The sequence below is a fragment of the Neophocaena asiaeorientalis genome, unplaced genomic scaffold, assembly GCF_003031525.2.
Source record: "Neophocaena asiaeorientalis asiaeorientalis breed wild unplaced genomic scaffold, Neophocaena_asiaeorientalis_V1.1 scaffold86, whole genome shotgun sequence".
Taxonomy (NCBI): Eukaryota; Metazoa; Chordata; class Mammalia; order Artiodactyla; family Phocoenidae; genus Neophocaena; species Neophocaena asiaeorientalis.
In genome coordinates this window covers 6318960-6335806 of record NW_020175039.1, presented here as the reverse complement: position 1 = coordinate 6335806, position 16847 = coordinate 6318960, and the positions used below count along the sequence as shown (strand labels likewise).

Sequence of the window (16847 nt, the reverse complement as noted above, 5' to 3'; positions counted from 1 at the left end):
CATGGGTCCTAGCATCAGAGATTCAGGAGGAGGTCAGAGGGGGTGCCCTGTCCCCAGGGAGTGCTGTACTCCAGAATGGACAGTGCAGCAGGTGGCAGGGCACCACTCTGCGTCTTGTGCCCGCTGGTCCACGCAGAGCTCGGCCTGGCTCCTGCTGAGGCTCTGGCCGGGCAGCCCAGGTGATCTGGCCAAGGTAGCTGGGGAGCCGGGCTGTCCCAAACCCTCACTGAGCACCCTTGTTGCAAAGGCCTGCGTGCCCACGGGGGGGCTGAAAGTTCACCTAGTCACCCCGGACCCTGTTCCCAGCAGGGAAGGCCAAGGCTGGAAGCATCAGGCCGTGTCCATGCAGAAGTGGGAGCACCCACTCATGCAGAGAGGAGGGAGGCAGGAGGAAGAAGGGGGCAGTGAGAAAAGAGGTGGGGGGCAAAGAGAGAAAGAGATGGAGAGAACAGAAGAGGGAGAGGAAGGAAAGTGAGGAGGAAATGGGAAATGAGGAGGTAGAAGAAAGTGGGCAAAAATTTGGAGGAACAGCACATGAAGGAGGAAGGGAAAAGAAAGAAACGGAGAGCTCAGGTAAGTCATAAAGGGGGAAGCGGGGAGAGGAACCAACCAGAGAGAGAGGAAGATCGGAGCCGGTGGAGAGGAGGGTGCCCGGAGCCGACACTCTGCCCAGTGCCCTGCAGCCTGGCGTTGTACGCTGCTCCCCACCCCACCCCGGGGAGCCGGCAGCGGGGAGGCAAGCAGGGAAGGGGGGGGCGGGGGGGGAGGACACCAGGCAAGGAAGGCACCACGCCCACGGCACAGGGGACAGATGGACACGGGACACACAAAGAACGCCAGGGACAAGGCATTTAACAAGACGAAACAAAACAAAAACAAAGAGAAAATCAAGGTTAGTCAGTGTTCTGAGTCTGGGTTCTGGCCACAGGCTGGAGGGAGGCGGGCAGGGTGTCAGACAAGATGAGAGGGTGGATCTAGGGTCTCGTTTCTCCAAAGGGCAGGTGGACTTTCTGCTGTCCAGCAGGATGCCACCCACCTCTCTCTTTTCCATCCCCAGCATGGAGCAGGAAGGTGCCAGCCTGGGACCAGGAGATTTCAATCCTGTGGCCCCATACCTCACCCGCCCTCACGGTCAACACGACCTCATCCCAGGACCTTTCTCCTCTCACGGTCACCTGCTTCTTCCTGGGTTCGGCAGTGACCCTGCCAGTCTGAACCCGAGGGTCATCTTCCTGAGCATCGGGGCATCCCTTGGCCGTTCGTTCTTCCATCACACCCCTCTTAGTAACCCTCTTCCACGGGAGCCACTTAGGATTTTCTACTCCTGCCCCAAACTGCTGGGTGCCACCGAAAAGTCCTTAAGATGAGCCTGCTGGACGCACCGTAAGGACATGTGAGGTCCTTTTATTCCCCCCAGCTGACTCCAATCGCTCTCACAACACAGGGGCCATGCAGTGACCAATATCACCCTTTCCTGGCTTCCAGAGAACCACACCCTTTGAGTTTCCTCCACTTCAAAAGCTGCTCCATACCAGTTTCTTTGCTGGTTCCTCCTCCTGTCTCAAATTACTAAGTGTTCAAGGCTCCAGAACTCAGTCCTTCTCTATCTGTGCTCACCCCCTCCCTAGGTGATATCATGCAGTGCCTTACTTCACATGACATCATATACTGACAACTCCCACATTTCTAAGCTCCAATCTCTCCCTCATAAACTCCTGACTCATACATCCAACTGTCTTGGACATTTCATGAGCACCTCAAATCTAATGTGGCCAAAATCACACTTCTGATATCCCCTCTAAGCCTGCTCTTCCCACATTCTTATCCATCTCAATAAAGAGCAACTCCATCTTTTAGATGCTCAGGCCAGAAACCTTGACTTTTCCTTCTCTCACATCCCATATCTAGTCTCTCTGTAAATCTTGATGGTGACACCTCCAAAATACATCTACAATCTGAGTATGTCTCACCATCTCCAGATACCATCCTGATCAAAAGCACCAGCCTCCTAACTGGTCTCCCTCCTTCTATCCTGGCCACACTGATGTTTTTAGAACAAGTCAGGTGATGTCACTCCTCTGCCCAAATCCTTCCTAAGGCTTCTCACACCCTGCAGAGTATAAGCCAGAGGTCTTATGATCACCTACGAGGCCCACAGAAAGCTGGTCCCCATTCTCATTCCCTCTCTGATTTCGGGCCCCCTACTTTCCCCATATCAGGCACATTCCCGCCTCAGGACCTTTGCACTTGCTATTCCATCTGGCACATTCCCTCCCTGCCCAGGGAAGCCTTTTCCCTGACCATCCTACCACCACCCCCCACAAACCTTCACCCCTCATTGGCATTTCACTGCTTTATTTTATCTCTATGGCACTTATCACCCATCTGACATATTATATGTATATTTGCTTATTTGTTTATTGTCCATTTCCACCTCTTAAAAAAAGGATCTTTATCTCTTTTGTTTACCACCATTTTTCCAGAACCTAGGCTAGCACGTAGCATAGATTAAGGGCACACATTGAATGAATGATGGAATGGGCCTTGATCTCATCTCCTATTTCCATGATGAAATATAAAAATTGCGTTCTCAATTCAAGTTCCCAAGGCTTGACACCAGTATCTCCCTATATCTGTATCCATCCTCTATTCTTATTTCATGAAGAGGTACCTCAGCTCCTGGTTGAGCCTAAATTATCCACCTGGGTTCCTAAGCCTAACTCCCCTTACCTCCTTAGAGACCTATTCTATCAATTTCTTTCTCTTCTATCTTTTTCTTCTCCCTCTTCCCTCCATATTCAACCTCTCTCTCCTCCCCCTCTAAAAACATTCTCATGGCTCCTATATTCACAGAAAGAAGTTCTCAGTATCTTGCTACCCTCTTTAGCTACCACCCTCTTCCCTTTTATCACAAAGCCACTCAAAAGAGTGGTTGATATGCTGTCTGCACCCTCTCATCTCTCACTCCTCAATCCCTGTCTGGTTTCTGTCACCACCACTCTATTGAAAATATGCCTTTGAAAATCACTGGGGCCACCTAATTGGCAAAAGCCCAGTGAATTTTCCTGAGTCCTTGTCATGCTCTCTCCACAGTGATATTGCTAACCTCCCACCCCTCCTCCTGGAAACCCTTTACTATTCTGACTTCTGTGATGACCGGCTGTCCTAGTGTCCTCTCTCTGGACTGAACATTTGTTCTTAGTCCCCCGTAGGACCTCCATTCCCTCGTGGCCATTTCATTCCAAGTTCTTTTCTCTCCATGCCCTCTGACATATCGAGATCTCATCCATGCCCAGAGCTTTGACCTTTACCTTTGTGAAAATGACTCCCAAATCTATACCTCTTTCCACTCTTTTGAGCTCCAATTCCGGATGTCTGATTGCCTTCCATACATCTCTACCTGGAGGCTCCACTGTCACTCAAATTCGACATATCTAACACTGAGGTCTTCATCTTACACCAGACCTGCTCCTCCTGATAACTTCTGGCTTATTAATGGAACCATCATTCTCTTTCTATTCATGGAGCCTCAGAATTATCTTTGATGTCTTCCTCTTCTTCACCTACTACATCCAATCAACTTGTAAACGCATCAGTTCTCATCCCACCACAGCACCCTTGGCACCCATCTCTTCTTTTTCATTTCCATGGTCAGCACCCTAACTCAGCCCCCATCACCTAGGTTAGCCAATAAGCTCCTAGCATCTCCCAGCTCAAAGTCTCTCCCTTTTTGTATCCTTTCTGCCCAGACCCACTAGATACATCTTCCTAAACTACAGCCCTGATCATGGCATCCTCTCCTAAACAGAGTAATGGCTTCCTACACTGCCACTAGGTAAGATTCAGGCTCCTTAGTCTGGTATTACAACCAAACAGACGCAGGCCCCAGGCTACCTTTCTTGACTCTCTCTCACACAGCCTGTATGCTCTCAATCCACTCTATTCTTCAAACATGCCTTAAGTTTTCCTATCTTCATTATGAGCCCTCTCTCTCCAATGACCTCACCCATTTTCAAAGTCCTACCCATCTTCCAAGGCTCTGTAAAAGCCACACTCAACAAAGAGCCTCCCCAATCTCTCCAGCTGACAGTGAGCTTCCCTTTTTCTTCATTCCCACAGAACTTTCTTCATACCTCTCTTATTACAAATAACTTCATTTTAAAGTTCCAGTTCTTTTTCCCCTTTCTAAACTCTAGACTCCTTCAGGATAAGATCAACTTCTGATTTCCAATATGCATTGAAATCTCTACCTCTAGAGACACCTGAGATCAGTACAGTCACAGAATCAGGATCATAAGATAACTTGATTGGACTCAACAACTATGACTCTTATTTCCTTTTCTTGTCTTATTGCACTGGCTGGGATATCCAGTACAATGTTAAATGATAGTGGTGATAACAGGCATCTTTATTTTGTCCCTGGTGTAATGGGAATGCTTCTAATTCTAATGTTTCACAAGAAAGTGTGACATGTGCTACAGTACCTACCCTTTGTCAAGTTAAGAAAACTAACCCTACATACTCTGAGTGCTAAGCTGAAATAAGACGTAAGGAGTAGTTGGATCAAAGTGGGATGAACCAAGGACATAGAACTGAGGTATAACAGCCTCAGTTGACAGCCAAGGAAAAAAAGCAGACTTGAGGGAGAAAGGCCAGGAGAAACCAGATCATACTGATGACCATATAGAGGTTCTCCCTCAGATCTGAGGTTACTCATGTTGAAGCTTACATTCCAGCTTCTTGCAGAAGAATGTAAAATGAGAAGAAAAAGGCAGTGCTGAAAGTCTATCCCTTGGCTCCTAGACTGTTCTACAAATTAATCCTGCCGGTGCATCTTTATCTACACAAGCACTGCAGATAGGGCTACTGAAGAAGTTGTGCAAGCAGGACCTGCTGACATAAGAAATACTGTTCATGACAGGGCATGGACCCAAGAGGTCCTCTGTAGCCCTGGAAACCAAATATAACTGTCCCCTCTACGCATCTTATCCCTTCTCCTGACTGGGTCACTCACAGTTGGTGGAGGAGATGACAGCAGGGTTGGAGGACACAGGTACTGTGCCAACAATATCCCTCCCTCCATATGACTTCTTGGCAGCCAAAACCTGAGCAGCTACAGGATATGGAGGTTGAGAAGCAAGACCTCAGAAACTGGTAGGAGAGAAAAGGATGGGGTGAAAGCCACTACAAGATGGACATCCTTCTAGGGCCATTAAAGTATGGCTTCCTTATGAGCAAGCTCTGGGAGAGCTATACAGAGGGTTCTGTGAAAAGGAGGAAACTCATCCTGCTCCCCCAGAGAAAAGCCCCTTGGATCCTGCCCATTATTAGACTAGAGTGTCACTATTCCTCAGGCCACCACCCCAACTCTGTAAAATATTGAGAGGGCCCATTCCTCTCCCTTCAACAAAACCAGGAGGAAAATGGTTTCTGCTGACAAGCCAGGTACTCCTTATCTCATGGGCCCAGATGTAGACAAAAGTAGAAGACACCAGCCCCACGGGGACCCCCATGAAGCATTTCACCCCTCGGGTTATAGAGCTACTCATCTTATGTTTTGACTCTTGGGTAAAGACAATGAGGTGATGCTACCAGGGCAGGTGAAGTCCTTGATTGCCAATTTCCAGAGTGTGAATACTGCCATTATGGCCAATTTCAAGTTACCAAATAGTTGAACTGGGGGCTGTGCTCTGCTCTGAAATACAGGAGCAGGGAGTCCATGCCGCCACACCAGGTCCTGGACTCAAACCCAACAGCCAACTGGCCTGGCCCCAGCTACTTCCCTAAACCCACCATCCATCCTCAGGGACGGTGTCTCCCTTCCTCCCTGTAGCTGGCATGGTGACTCAGCTTCCCCTAAATTTAGGAAAAGGGACAGAAGGCAGAGTCAGCTGCCCAGGCTCCCCTTCTGCTCCCTGACTACCCACCACCCTGTCAGCTGAGGGGCTTGGCACAAGGTCCCCCTCGCCCCAGGCTCTGGTCCACCCTGGTCTGGGCTTCACCTCCACAATAAAACCAACTCATAGGATTTCCCGCCCAGTTTGGCTGCCCCCATGGAATGGTCACAGGCTTAGGCCAGAGGGAAGGAAGGGAGCCCTTCCTGCCCCTCCCAACATGGCCCTGGACACTCTGCCATTCCTTGCCTTTATCTCCCCAGTAAGCTCATCTGGTTGCCCCACTCTGTCTCCTCTCTCTGGAGCATAAGTCCATTCTCTGATAGGAAATGGGGCTCTGTTTCTCAGTGCCTGCTTCCCATACAGAGCTGGTCCTAAAGCAAGGACTAGCAGGACAGCTGAACAAGAAGATGGACCTTGGCCTCCCCAGAAACGGAGAAATATCCTGAAAGGACACACCAGGGTTGAACACTCAGATGGAGCCCAAGGGCTTCAGGATACCCTCTCAGGCATTGCTGTGCCTCTGGGAGGGCTCAAAAGGGAACTGGAGTCCACAGAGGCCTCCCTCCAACCTTCTCCAGGCCTTCTCCACTGCAGGCAGCTGCAGAGAGCATCTCCTCTCTGTCTAGAAAATTTGTACTCCAGCCCTGGAGTCACCACCTTCAGGAAGCTTTCGCTGATTGCCCTAGGTGGGAAACCTTGCTTTCCCAGGCTCTGGGGCTTTGTTCCCCACTTCTGTTGTAGTACACATTGCTCTCTGTTAGAATTATCTGTCTGTGTACCTGCTCCCTCACTAGAACGAAAATTCCTGATCTTTGAACCTCAGTGTCTGGCTTGGAGCCTAACAGGCAATGAATGCAGGAAGGGATGGCTGTCATGTGGGCTCCTGACAGCCTCTTCCCCAGGCCAAAGCAGCACCCGCTAAGGCGTGAGGGCTGGGCCTGCACCTCGCTCCAGCAAAACCAGCCATGACCAGAGAGGGAAGGTGTGGAGGGAATAAGGAGGGGATACCCAGAACTCATGGCCCCTGAGGCTCTTACCTGCTACCCGGTGGGCCACAAGCCCCTCCAGGTTCAATGGCTCCTCCTCTGGGGTTCGGGATGGGTCTGAAGTCACCTCCTTCGGTGGAAGCTGAGGCTGAGTGGTGAGGCCAGGGAGAGAGACTGGGGGCAGCTGAGGCCCCGGAGAGCTCTGGGTGTTTGGAAGGAAGGCAGACGAGGAGGAGGCAGCTGGGCTCTTTGGACGGTAACTCTGGTTGGGCCCCGTTAGACACGGCTGATAATCATAAGGTGAGTAAGGCCTGCCAGGAGGGACAGACTCCAGGGAGGCCCGGGGAGCAGGCTCAGGGGTGCCCAAGGAATGCCCACTGGGGATGTAGCCAGATCTGGACTGGGTCAGTGGATGGGACTGGGAGGAAGAGCCAGAGAGGGGCTGGGAGGAGAGCGGGGAAGCACCGGGCCAGGCCCCAGGGACACTCTGGGACTTGTGCAGTGGGGCGGCTGCCGTGGCTGGCTCCAGATCCAGCATCAGCATATTGAGGGCTTCGATGGACTGCTCGATCTCCTGCTGGGAGGCTGCCCGCGGGAACTCGGGAAGGCCAGGCATGGGGGGCTCTGCCAATGGCTGGGGACTGGGCCTGCTGAGCCCGAAGCTCTCCAAGTGGGCTCTTTCCTGCTGGCGAGGAGGTGGGTGAGGCTGCCAGGAATTCAGGCCCCTCTGCACAGCCTCCCTGCTGCTCCCGCCCCGGGCTGGAGCTGGGGGCAGCTGGGGCTTGGTTTCCGGAAAGGACTGAGAGCGGAACATACCGCTGGGGTCATGGCCATAGTGGGAGGTGATCATTGACTGTGGCCAGGCTGGGTGGGGCCCCTCCTGCTGGTAGCCAGCTAAACTCCCCTGTGCAGAGTAGGAGGGTCGCATGGGGGCAGGGTGGCCAGCTTGGGCAGGCACAGCCCGGCTGGCAGACTCATAGGGGTATCCCCCGCCATTGACTATAGGTTCCACAGGGTAGGGCTTGTCCAGACCGTTGGTCAGTGGAGACAGGGCCTCCAGGTAGCCCCCCTCACTGGTGTTAGTGACCCCATCCAGGGAGGACAGTGTGCCCATGCTGCCCACACTGTGCCCATCCTGGTTGGGCAGCTCATCATCCAGGATGTCTGTCTCCCGCTCAGATGCCAAGGCCCTGCCATTGACGTGAACCTGGGCCGGGACGACATGGCGACCAGAGGAGGGCGCAGCGGGGCCCCCCGCCAGGCGGGACCGGAGATGCTGTGTGTGGTACATGGTGCCTTGCTTCTCTCGCTCCAAGCCAAAGCCACTGAGCAGGCGGTCCAGCTCACGCTTCTCCTTGGGACTCAGGGAAGCAGGGGCACTGGAGGGGCCGGGGGCAGGCTCATCGGTCTTGTCTGTCTTGGTGGAGGCTGTGGAGTTGCCCGAGTCGCTGCTCACGGAGAGGGTGTGCTCCACGTGGTTGGGGGTAGCCGACAGAGTGGGCCGCGTGGCGTTGACGGCCCCGGTGCTGCCGTGCAGGGAGTCCTTCTTCTTCACCTTGGCGTACAGGCTCCCATCCAGGGGTCCCTGCGTGTGGCCCACAACCTCTACAAGAGAGGGACCAGAGGGGAGACAGACAGCAGATGTCAGTGGGAGGCGGGACATCTTCTATTCTCCCGAGGAAAGCAGCTGAAAGCTTCCCTTCCCTGGATCCCCAAAGGGAATCCTCTCAGCACCCCGAGATAGAGCCAAGGTGGCAGAGGGCAAAAGGACAAAAGGACTCTTTCCCCGAGCTTCTGAGCAGAGCCCTCCCCTGCACCCAGGTTCAGGGCCAGGCAGTGGAGTCCAAGGTTGGGCCGGGGTCCTGGGGGCAAGAGGCCCCAGTCCAAAGCCTGGATCTGGCACTGCACTCGTTTCCCAAGGACCTGGGGTGTTGGGCCGAGATGGGGTCCAGCAAAGGTGGCAGGCCCGGTGTTAAAGAGGACACAGTTTCCCCCTGAATGCCAGGGCCCGTGGAGGTTCTGGAAAGGAGCTTCAGGGGCCAAGGGTGGAGGGAGCATCTTAGGGATTGAGGACACAAAAGTAGAGGTTTTCAGCAGGGAGAGGTGCTCCCTGTGCCATTTTGTCTGAGATGGTCTGGGGACCCCATGAGCAATACTTTCTCTGAAAGGAAAAAGTGAGCGCTGGGTGGCTAGAGGCCAAAGGGCTGACTCAGGAACGAAGAACTTCCCTGCCCAGAGGAGCTCAGTGATTTCACACCCTGTACAGTCAGCAGTCCAGCTTCCAGCCTTGACACATACACACACACACACACACACACACACAGACACACACACCTCCCTTCCTCCCCCTCCAAGGCAGGCCCCCAACTGGCAAGAAAAAAAGCCCTCTCCCAAACTCCAGCCCAGACACCAACACACTCACACACAGAAAACCAAAAGACATCCAGAGACACACACTCCCACCAGAAATCACCCAAATCAAAAACACCCGGACGCATGCACTCATGGAGTACACCAGACAGCCCCAGCACCGTGGTCAGAAAGAGCAGGTGTGGATACAAATACACAAATACTAATGTTAACAGCTAACATTCAGGGAACACTTTGCTACGTTTACACATACGATATTTCTAATTCTGTGAGTCAGGGTTGTTATGCCTATTTTAAAGACGGAGAAACTGAGACGTGAAACCATTTATTTGCAGACACATAGTACTTGGTAAAGCTGGGATTTTAAATCAGAGCTAATTTAAAATTTTTTAAAAAACTAAATTAAAATCAAAGCTAAAGAAGAACTTCAAAGACCACACAATTTTTTATTATTCTACACTGTCATATCACACACACACACACACACAGAATAAACACATAGAAAGTAGCAATACCCCAAAATAAATACTGAAATTTAAAGCCACAAACATTTCAGAAAATACAAGCTCCTACCATGCCCAAGGATCAGCCCTCAGGCCAGAAGTGGCAGCCTCTAAAAATAAACACTCATACAGAAGTCCACGGCCAAAAACAAGTGATCAGACAACCGCAAAACAGGAACATCCTGATCAACACACACACACAACAAACCACAGGCCAACCAAATGACGTCACCCAAGCACTAGCACCGACATGCCCGACAAGGCACATCGTCCACATACACCCCCTGGGGGCTGGAGGCTCTGCCCATTCACTTAACTCTCCAGAACCATCTCTCTGCCCCCAGTTTTCCCTGGGGCTTTGGGGTCTCAGCCAGCAGCAGGCCCCAAGTGACACTGGGCCAGAGTGTTGCCGCAGCCCAGGGCTCACAGGGATGGCGCTGGTCTGAACTGGAAAAGGGTTTTGGCTGAGAAAGGTCTGATTCTCCGAAAACCTGCCCCTTGTTCCGGGACCCCAAAAGGCTACGAAGATGCAGTTATACACATGCTGCCTCTCCCAACTCGCATGGCATCATCCCTAAAGGGGCCGAAATGTAGATGAGAAGCTGCCCCTCATGCTGTGTCCTTCCAAAGAACCGGGCTCCATGTTATACACACAAAAAAGAGACTCTGGCTGGCTGTTTCCAGAGGAGAAAAGTATTGCAGACAGAAGGCTCTCATCCACTCAGATTTTGGAGGGTGGTTCCCGTGAGGATGGGCCCCTCACACCATTTAGTGGCAGTCCGAAGAGCTGTCTTTCCTTCTCACTGTACCCAGAAAGCTGCTGGCCCATTCCTAGGCCCTGGCCCTACTCTCCAGCCCACACAGTGAGATGACAGAGTATTTCTCCTGGGCCTGGGATCTCCTCCATCCCCTGAAGCCCCTCATCTCCCAGGTCCATGCGCACATAGGCCGGGAAGCAGCGGGGAGGAGCAAAGCAAAGGGTAGAGTGTCCAATGGCCTCCCATTTATACTCAGAAGGCAATGAGAACCACTGGGGGCAAGCCAGAGCAGACCTGAGAGTATTCCTTCCTAGGAGAAAGCAAACCCACTCCAGCATCTCACTAGGGTTCACAAAAGAAAAGCTGTTGGCAAGAGAGATAAGAAAGCATCTTCTGGGCTTCCCTGGTGGCGCAGTGGTTGAGAGTCCGCCTGCCGATGCAGGGGACACGGGTTCGTGCCCCGGACCGGGAAGATCCTACATGCCGCGGAGCGGCTGGGCCCGTGAGCCATGGCTGCTGAGCCTGCGCGTCTGGAGCCTGTGCTCCACAACGGGAGAGGCCACAACAGTGAGAGGCCCGCGTACCGCAAAAAAGAAAAACAAAAAAAAAACATCTTCCAAGACAGGGAGGGAGAATTCACACTGATTACCACTACCTGATATCTTGGCCCTCTGGGCCACGCCTTACTCTTCACTGACTTTGAAAATGCCAGTATCAAATTTATTCTGCCACGACGTCATTTACCCCGACATGGGCTACTGTTCACAAGAAAAACATCGGGATGATAACTGCCAGGCAACTAAGACTTAGTAAGAAAATCGAAGAAGTGTAAACTGTTTAATTAAATCCCATTTGCCAAGTACAAGTGGAAATGCCTGTTCCTGATCTCAAAGAAGGGGCCGGCTGCTCCTGATGCCCAGTGCTGGCAGCATGCTCCAGGCTGTGCTACACCTGCACTGGGTCATCTTCCTTTTCAAATCAAGAGGAGAAACTGAGGACACCCAGGCCCCTCCTAGGTCTGTCAGCCCCCGTGAGGGCTCTGCTGAAATCCCAGTGCACCTGAGGGGCACGAACACCTGCTGCTCCCATCAGGAGTGACGGAAAGTGCCCACATCCCTCATGCCATACAACACGCTTGTCATCCCCTTCTCCCCATCAACCACGTCCACATTAAGAGCTATTTACCAGGACCGCAAGAAGCCGGAACACCATGTCGGTTTCAATCTATTAAGGCAGGAAGGGCAAAAGAGAGAGGCGGGCAGAGCAAAGAGGAGTGAAACAGAGTGGGGGAGGAGGAGAGGGGACTCCGAGAGGTGAGGGGAGATGGCTTCAAGGCTCTTAAGGGGCCACCAGATCCATCTTGAAGTCCCAGCAGCCTCTATGGGCCCAGCCAGTTCAGGTAAAAACATCTCAGATGAGAGGGAGTTGGACACCCAGTGGGAGGGAGCAGGAGATAGAGGGAGGGACCTGCCTGGATGGAGCTGTGGGTGCTGAGAAGGGGAAACACAAGGTATAGGCAGCCCAGGGGGCTGAGCTCCCAGGCCCCCAACCCGGGCCAGCCTGGACATCCTGCCCATTTCTCTAGGGAAGTGGAGAAGTCTCTTCAAGGCCCTGCTTGCTTTGTCTGATTATGCCTGGCTCTTCCCAGCAGCTGCTCCAAGCCCTGGACTCCACCCTCAACGCTGAGCTGGATTGCAGCAAGGGGCCCTTATTCCACGGCAGCCGTAATCCAGATGTGCGTGTCATGCTTCTGGAAAGCTCTGAGGAAAATCCCCAGCTGACTTGGACGTGGACCTACTCTCTACTCCCTACCCCCAGGCTCCCTCCAATGAACTGCGGAAGTTCGGGTGTAGCTGGAAGCACAGCACAGGCCAGTACGCAGGAGAGGAAAGATGTGTCCATTCCACACACTTCAAAAGGAACACAAGAAATAAACATGGGATGCTAAAGTGATAAAGGGTTTGGGCAGTTGCTGTCTAATTGTGATGTTCATAAGAATCTCCTCAGGGGATTGTTAAAAAAATGTAGATTCCAGGGCCCCATCTCCAAAGATTTTCACGCATAGATCTAGGGTAGGGCCAAGAATCAGCATTTTAACTAGCTCTCAGGGGCTTCTGGGTAACATCTTGAGAAACCTTGACCCAGGTGGTCAGCGTTTTGAGCCCTGAGGTTAAGGACCTCCGCTTCTCTCACTAATGTCAAGTGGGGAGATGTCACTTATTTAGGTGTCAGAACAGACAGGCCAACCGGGAAAAGTCAAGGGTGCCAGCCTGGTGGACTGCAAGAAAGTGACTCAGTGACGAGAGACCCCTCCCTGTCCAAGAGCAGACCCGTTGTGCACAGTGAATGATTTATTAAGGTCTTCAAGATGGGGCCCTTCATGATAAAAAGTCCTTTGGGTCCACGTCCAGCAGAATAAAAGCTCATTACAATACATTACCCGGAGCAGTGATGACCAACCAACGTGGAGGAAAATCAATGCCGTGCCAATAGGAAGAGGCACGGTGCCCACCCTGGACACAGGCGGTTTAGAGGCAGACGGGGGCCCCAGCAAGCCAGGAGGGACTCTCAGCTCCTTAAACGTGGGAATGGGGCATCCAAAACCACGTGTGTCGGGCAGGTAGGTGAGCTTTGACAAACAGTGAAGCTTGGCCAGGACGCAGCCAGGAGAGCAAGTTCTGGGTGTGTTATCCCTTTAGCCACGACCTCTTCCCCAGCCACGGGGTGGGGAGGTGGGCTGAGGCTGGGCGGGGGGGAGGCGGCTACTGAGAAGCAATGTGTGAAAGCCAGAGGAAGGGTACCAGGGAGGCCAGAGGGATGCAGTTCTAGAGAGGAAGCAGAGCGGAAGGGCCCCTCCCTCCCCACCCCCTCACCAGCTCACTCAGAAGGATGGCCCCCATCTTAACGGCTAATTCAGCTTGTGTTCACCACTAAACCTCCTCCACCACATGAAGCCTGGCCTCCGAGCCCATCAGGTGAAGATTCAGACGCTTACTTGCAGGTTTACCAAGTGACAGGATTCAGGCGCTCAGCTCCTTGAGTTAGGCCTGGCACATCCACAGGCACGCTAACCTCTCCCCTTGCCGGCCATGCAGACCTTTTATCATCTGGCCACCACCTGCCTTTTGAAGCCTCCCCTTCACTGTCCTCAACACTCCAGACACGCCCCACGCTACTCACACTATTCACGTGCTCTTTCGCACCCTGTGCCTCGCACATGCTGTTCCCGCTCCTGAAAGGCCCTTCCCCACCCTGCTCCCGCAACTCCCAACCTCCCTGGCAAACCTCTTCCTCCTCCTTCAGGCTTAGTGTGAACCTCTCTGGGAAGCCTCCCTTGGCCTTACCCCTTTCCTACAGTCCGCCAGACTCAGATAAACCTTTTTCCTGTTCCCACTGCACTGTTCCCATGGCTGTAACACTGGTCACCCACTGGACAGACACTACTGTCGACCACGTTTGTCTTCCCGACTAAGCTCCTTGAGGAAGGCCTTGACCTCTTTCTCTCTCTCCTCCAGTCCCTGGTTCGCAGAGAGTACCATTCACAATGTGGTCTATGTCAACAGCGCCCCTTGGAGTTCAATGCGCAGCTCACACAGCTCTACAGGATGGCCCTACAGAGCGCAGGGCCTGGCACACGTGAGGTGTTCCATCAAGCTTCTTGCATGACATTAAATAAAGCTTTATATAGTCCTGCCAGCCACTGAGATACTGTTCTCCCACTGCCACCCAGAGAAGTGGAAAATCAGGGACTCAAGGTGGACCTCGAGCTTCTCCCAAAGGGAAGAGACACCGCAGCCAAAATATCATGAAAGACGGGTATTGGTAGCACAGGCTGGACCCCGTGCAAGTCCTTGTAAATTGGCTGAGCCAGAGCCCACCCTATGGCACCCCCCACAGGACGCCTCAGCCACACTCTAGCCCAGTCCAGTGGACATTCGCTCTCCTAGCCGAGGACCCCCTTGCGGTATCTGAAGAATTCCCCCCAGAATGCCCAAATACAAATTTTGCACATAATTTCAGAGGGGTGATGGACACCCAGGGTAGGTGTGAGAGGAGGGGTGGAGGATGGAGAGAGCTGTGGGGAACCTCAGCCCCATGGCTCGACCTGGGGGTCCTCCTGAGACGCCCAGGCAACGGCAGCAGGGACCTCCCGTGGCCCATCTGTGACAGTCCCGGACTCCACCCATGCTGACCTCCCCGCGCAACCCTCGCAGCCAGCCAGGGCCTGAGGCAGCCCTTTGTTCGAAACACAGCTTACAGAGAGTTCTAGAACTTCTCTAAATAGGAAAGGGCTTCCTCGGGGGCTCTGAAGAGCTTCAGAATTAGGGGTTGAAGACCGAGTCTCTGCAGGGGAACCACAGAGAGGAGACACAGCCTCTGAGAGGCAAAGCGAGCAGGTGACAGGTGCAACCTCAGGGACTCGGGGCCACAGTGGGAAGTGTCCACTGGTGCCACACTGACAAGCACGGGGCCCTGTGGGTAGGGACGGATGAGTCCGGGTGTGGCAGACACCTGTCTTTCTTCCTGTTTAGCAGCACTCAGAGAGAAGCCACTGCATTTTCAGATACTGGAGAGAAGAGAACAAGATTCTTCCCAGGGCTGCTGTCCATCTTTACACAGGTGGCTCTGTCCCCTGTACAAGGGACCTCACCAGGGTCACCCCAAAATCTGCCTCTGTGGACCCAGGGAGGGTCCACACCTGGCCGCCTCTGCCAATCTGCCGAGGCAAGAAAGAAGGAGGGAGGCACTAAGCCCAGGGCCCAGACGGAGCCCCCGTCTGAATTTCAGAAGATGGAGAAAGTCACCATCCAAACAGAAATGGAAACCAGAGCCGCCTCCCACCAGCGGCTCCTGCCCGTGGCTCCCGGGACCAGCTGAGCCGTGAGAGCATTTTAAAAGCCATGGGGTTTGGGGAGCTGACATGCCTTGAGGGCTCAGTTAATCCACTGCCCACCCCTCATCTTACAGGACAATGAGCTCTGTAGGCTCCGGGAACCCCCCGAGGTCACCCAGCTCGAGGGCTACAGACTCGCCTCCCTGCTTCCAAGTACAGCACTCTTCCCCCTAATGGCGCTTCAAGGTGAAGACGCTGGAGGAGCCTGGGGGGCGGGGGCACTCTCCAGCTGTGGCTGCAGACCAAGAACCTCACGATATAAGATACGGAGCTGGGTCAAGTGATGATGAGAGATGCGTCCCCAGGGCCTCCTCAGGAAGGACCCACACACTTTACACAGATACCATCTTACTTGCATTCCTCCAGAGAGAGGGGAGTAGGCACAGAAAACCTCACGGTGACCTTTCTTTCAGACCCAAGGGACCAGGGCCTGGAGGGTGAGTGACCGGCCCGGTCACGGGCCAGCCCACGCCAGTGGGGTGAACGTGAACTTGCACACCAGCCTCCTGACTCCAGCCTGGACTTCAGCTCCCATGCCAGGCACTAGAACCAGAGCCTGGCACTCCCAGTCCCCTCCCTCGGCCTATCCGGGCAGCAGATATCACAGGCACACTCCGGATGGTAAAAATAGCTCCTGAGCCCACAACAACCGACGTCCTTCTTTGCCAGGCCAGGGCACCCGCCTGGACACTCAAAGATTCCTGGCCAGGGGCACAGTCGAGCCGCCAAGAGCCCTGCCAAAGTTGGGAGAAAGCCATGAATGGGAGCCCACAGGAGGCCAGTGGGGGAATGGTCAGCCCCGAGGGTGCCACGAAGTTCAGACCACAGAACTGGGGTGCGGGTGCTGTCCTGAATAAACAGGAATGTTTCGGGGGCGAGTCCATGCCTCTGCCACATGCCCTCTGCCCATCCCATTCTCTCCCGCCATGAACCACTACCCCAAAGGGTGAGGCCGCTCAGATCCACCGCCCCCCTCCAACGCAGCAACCCCTCAGACCCGAGGCGGCGGCTCTTACGCATTCCAGGGCAGCGAGTCCAGGAAGGAGGTGGCCAGGTCAGCCCCATCTGCCTCCAAAGGCAACGCCAGGGGCCACAGCCCCACGCAGACCCACGCCCTTACCCAGTCCAGGTCCACGGCAGCCCCCAGCCCCCAGGCCCAGAAGCCACCCTCCACCTTCTCCCCGGATCCAGCGGAGAGCCACACGAGGACACACACGGGAGAAACAGTCGCCCGGCAGACACTTACCCTCTGGACAGAGAGGGAGCGAGGGGAAGGAAAAGAAGCGCTCTGAATTGATCTCTGCTCCTTGTGCCTCAAGTTTCAAATAATCCGTCCATGGCTGCAGCTCCCAGCGCTGTCTGTGTCCTACTTGGGCTCCCTCGGACTGTCAGAGGTGGGAGGAGCCAGTGCCGCCTGCCTGCCCTGCCCGTGGCTCTGC

The 16847-nt window shown here is 53.9% G+C and overlaps 1 protein-coding gene across 8 annotated transcripts in view; it reads right to left on the bottom strand.

Moving 5' to 3' along the window:
- The window catches only part of TNS1 (tensin 1), a 207197-nt gene that overhangs the window by 40961 nt on the left and 149389 nt on the right, over positions 1-16847 (bottom strand). For 6 of the 8 annotated variants that reach the window (XM_024763297.1, XM_024763300.1, XM_024763298.1 and 3 more), the window contains 2 exons: positions 6935-8488; positions 611-697 (listed from right to left, as the gene is read on the bottom strand). In XM_024763297.1, the coding sequence (XP_024619065.1) occupies positions 611-697; positions 6935-8488 (1641 nt within the window). The remainder of the gene's footprint in view (positions 1-610; positions 698-6934; positions 8489-16847) is intronic. The other 2 variants (XM_024763304.1, XM_024763299.1) reach the window with 1 other exon arrangement.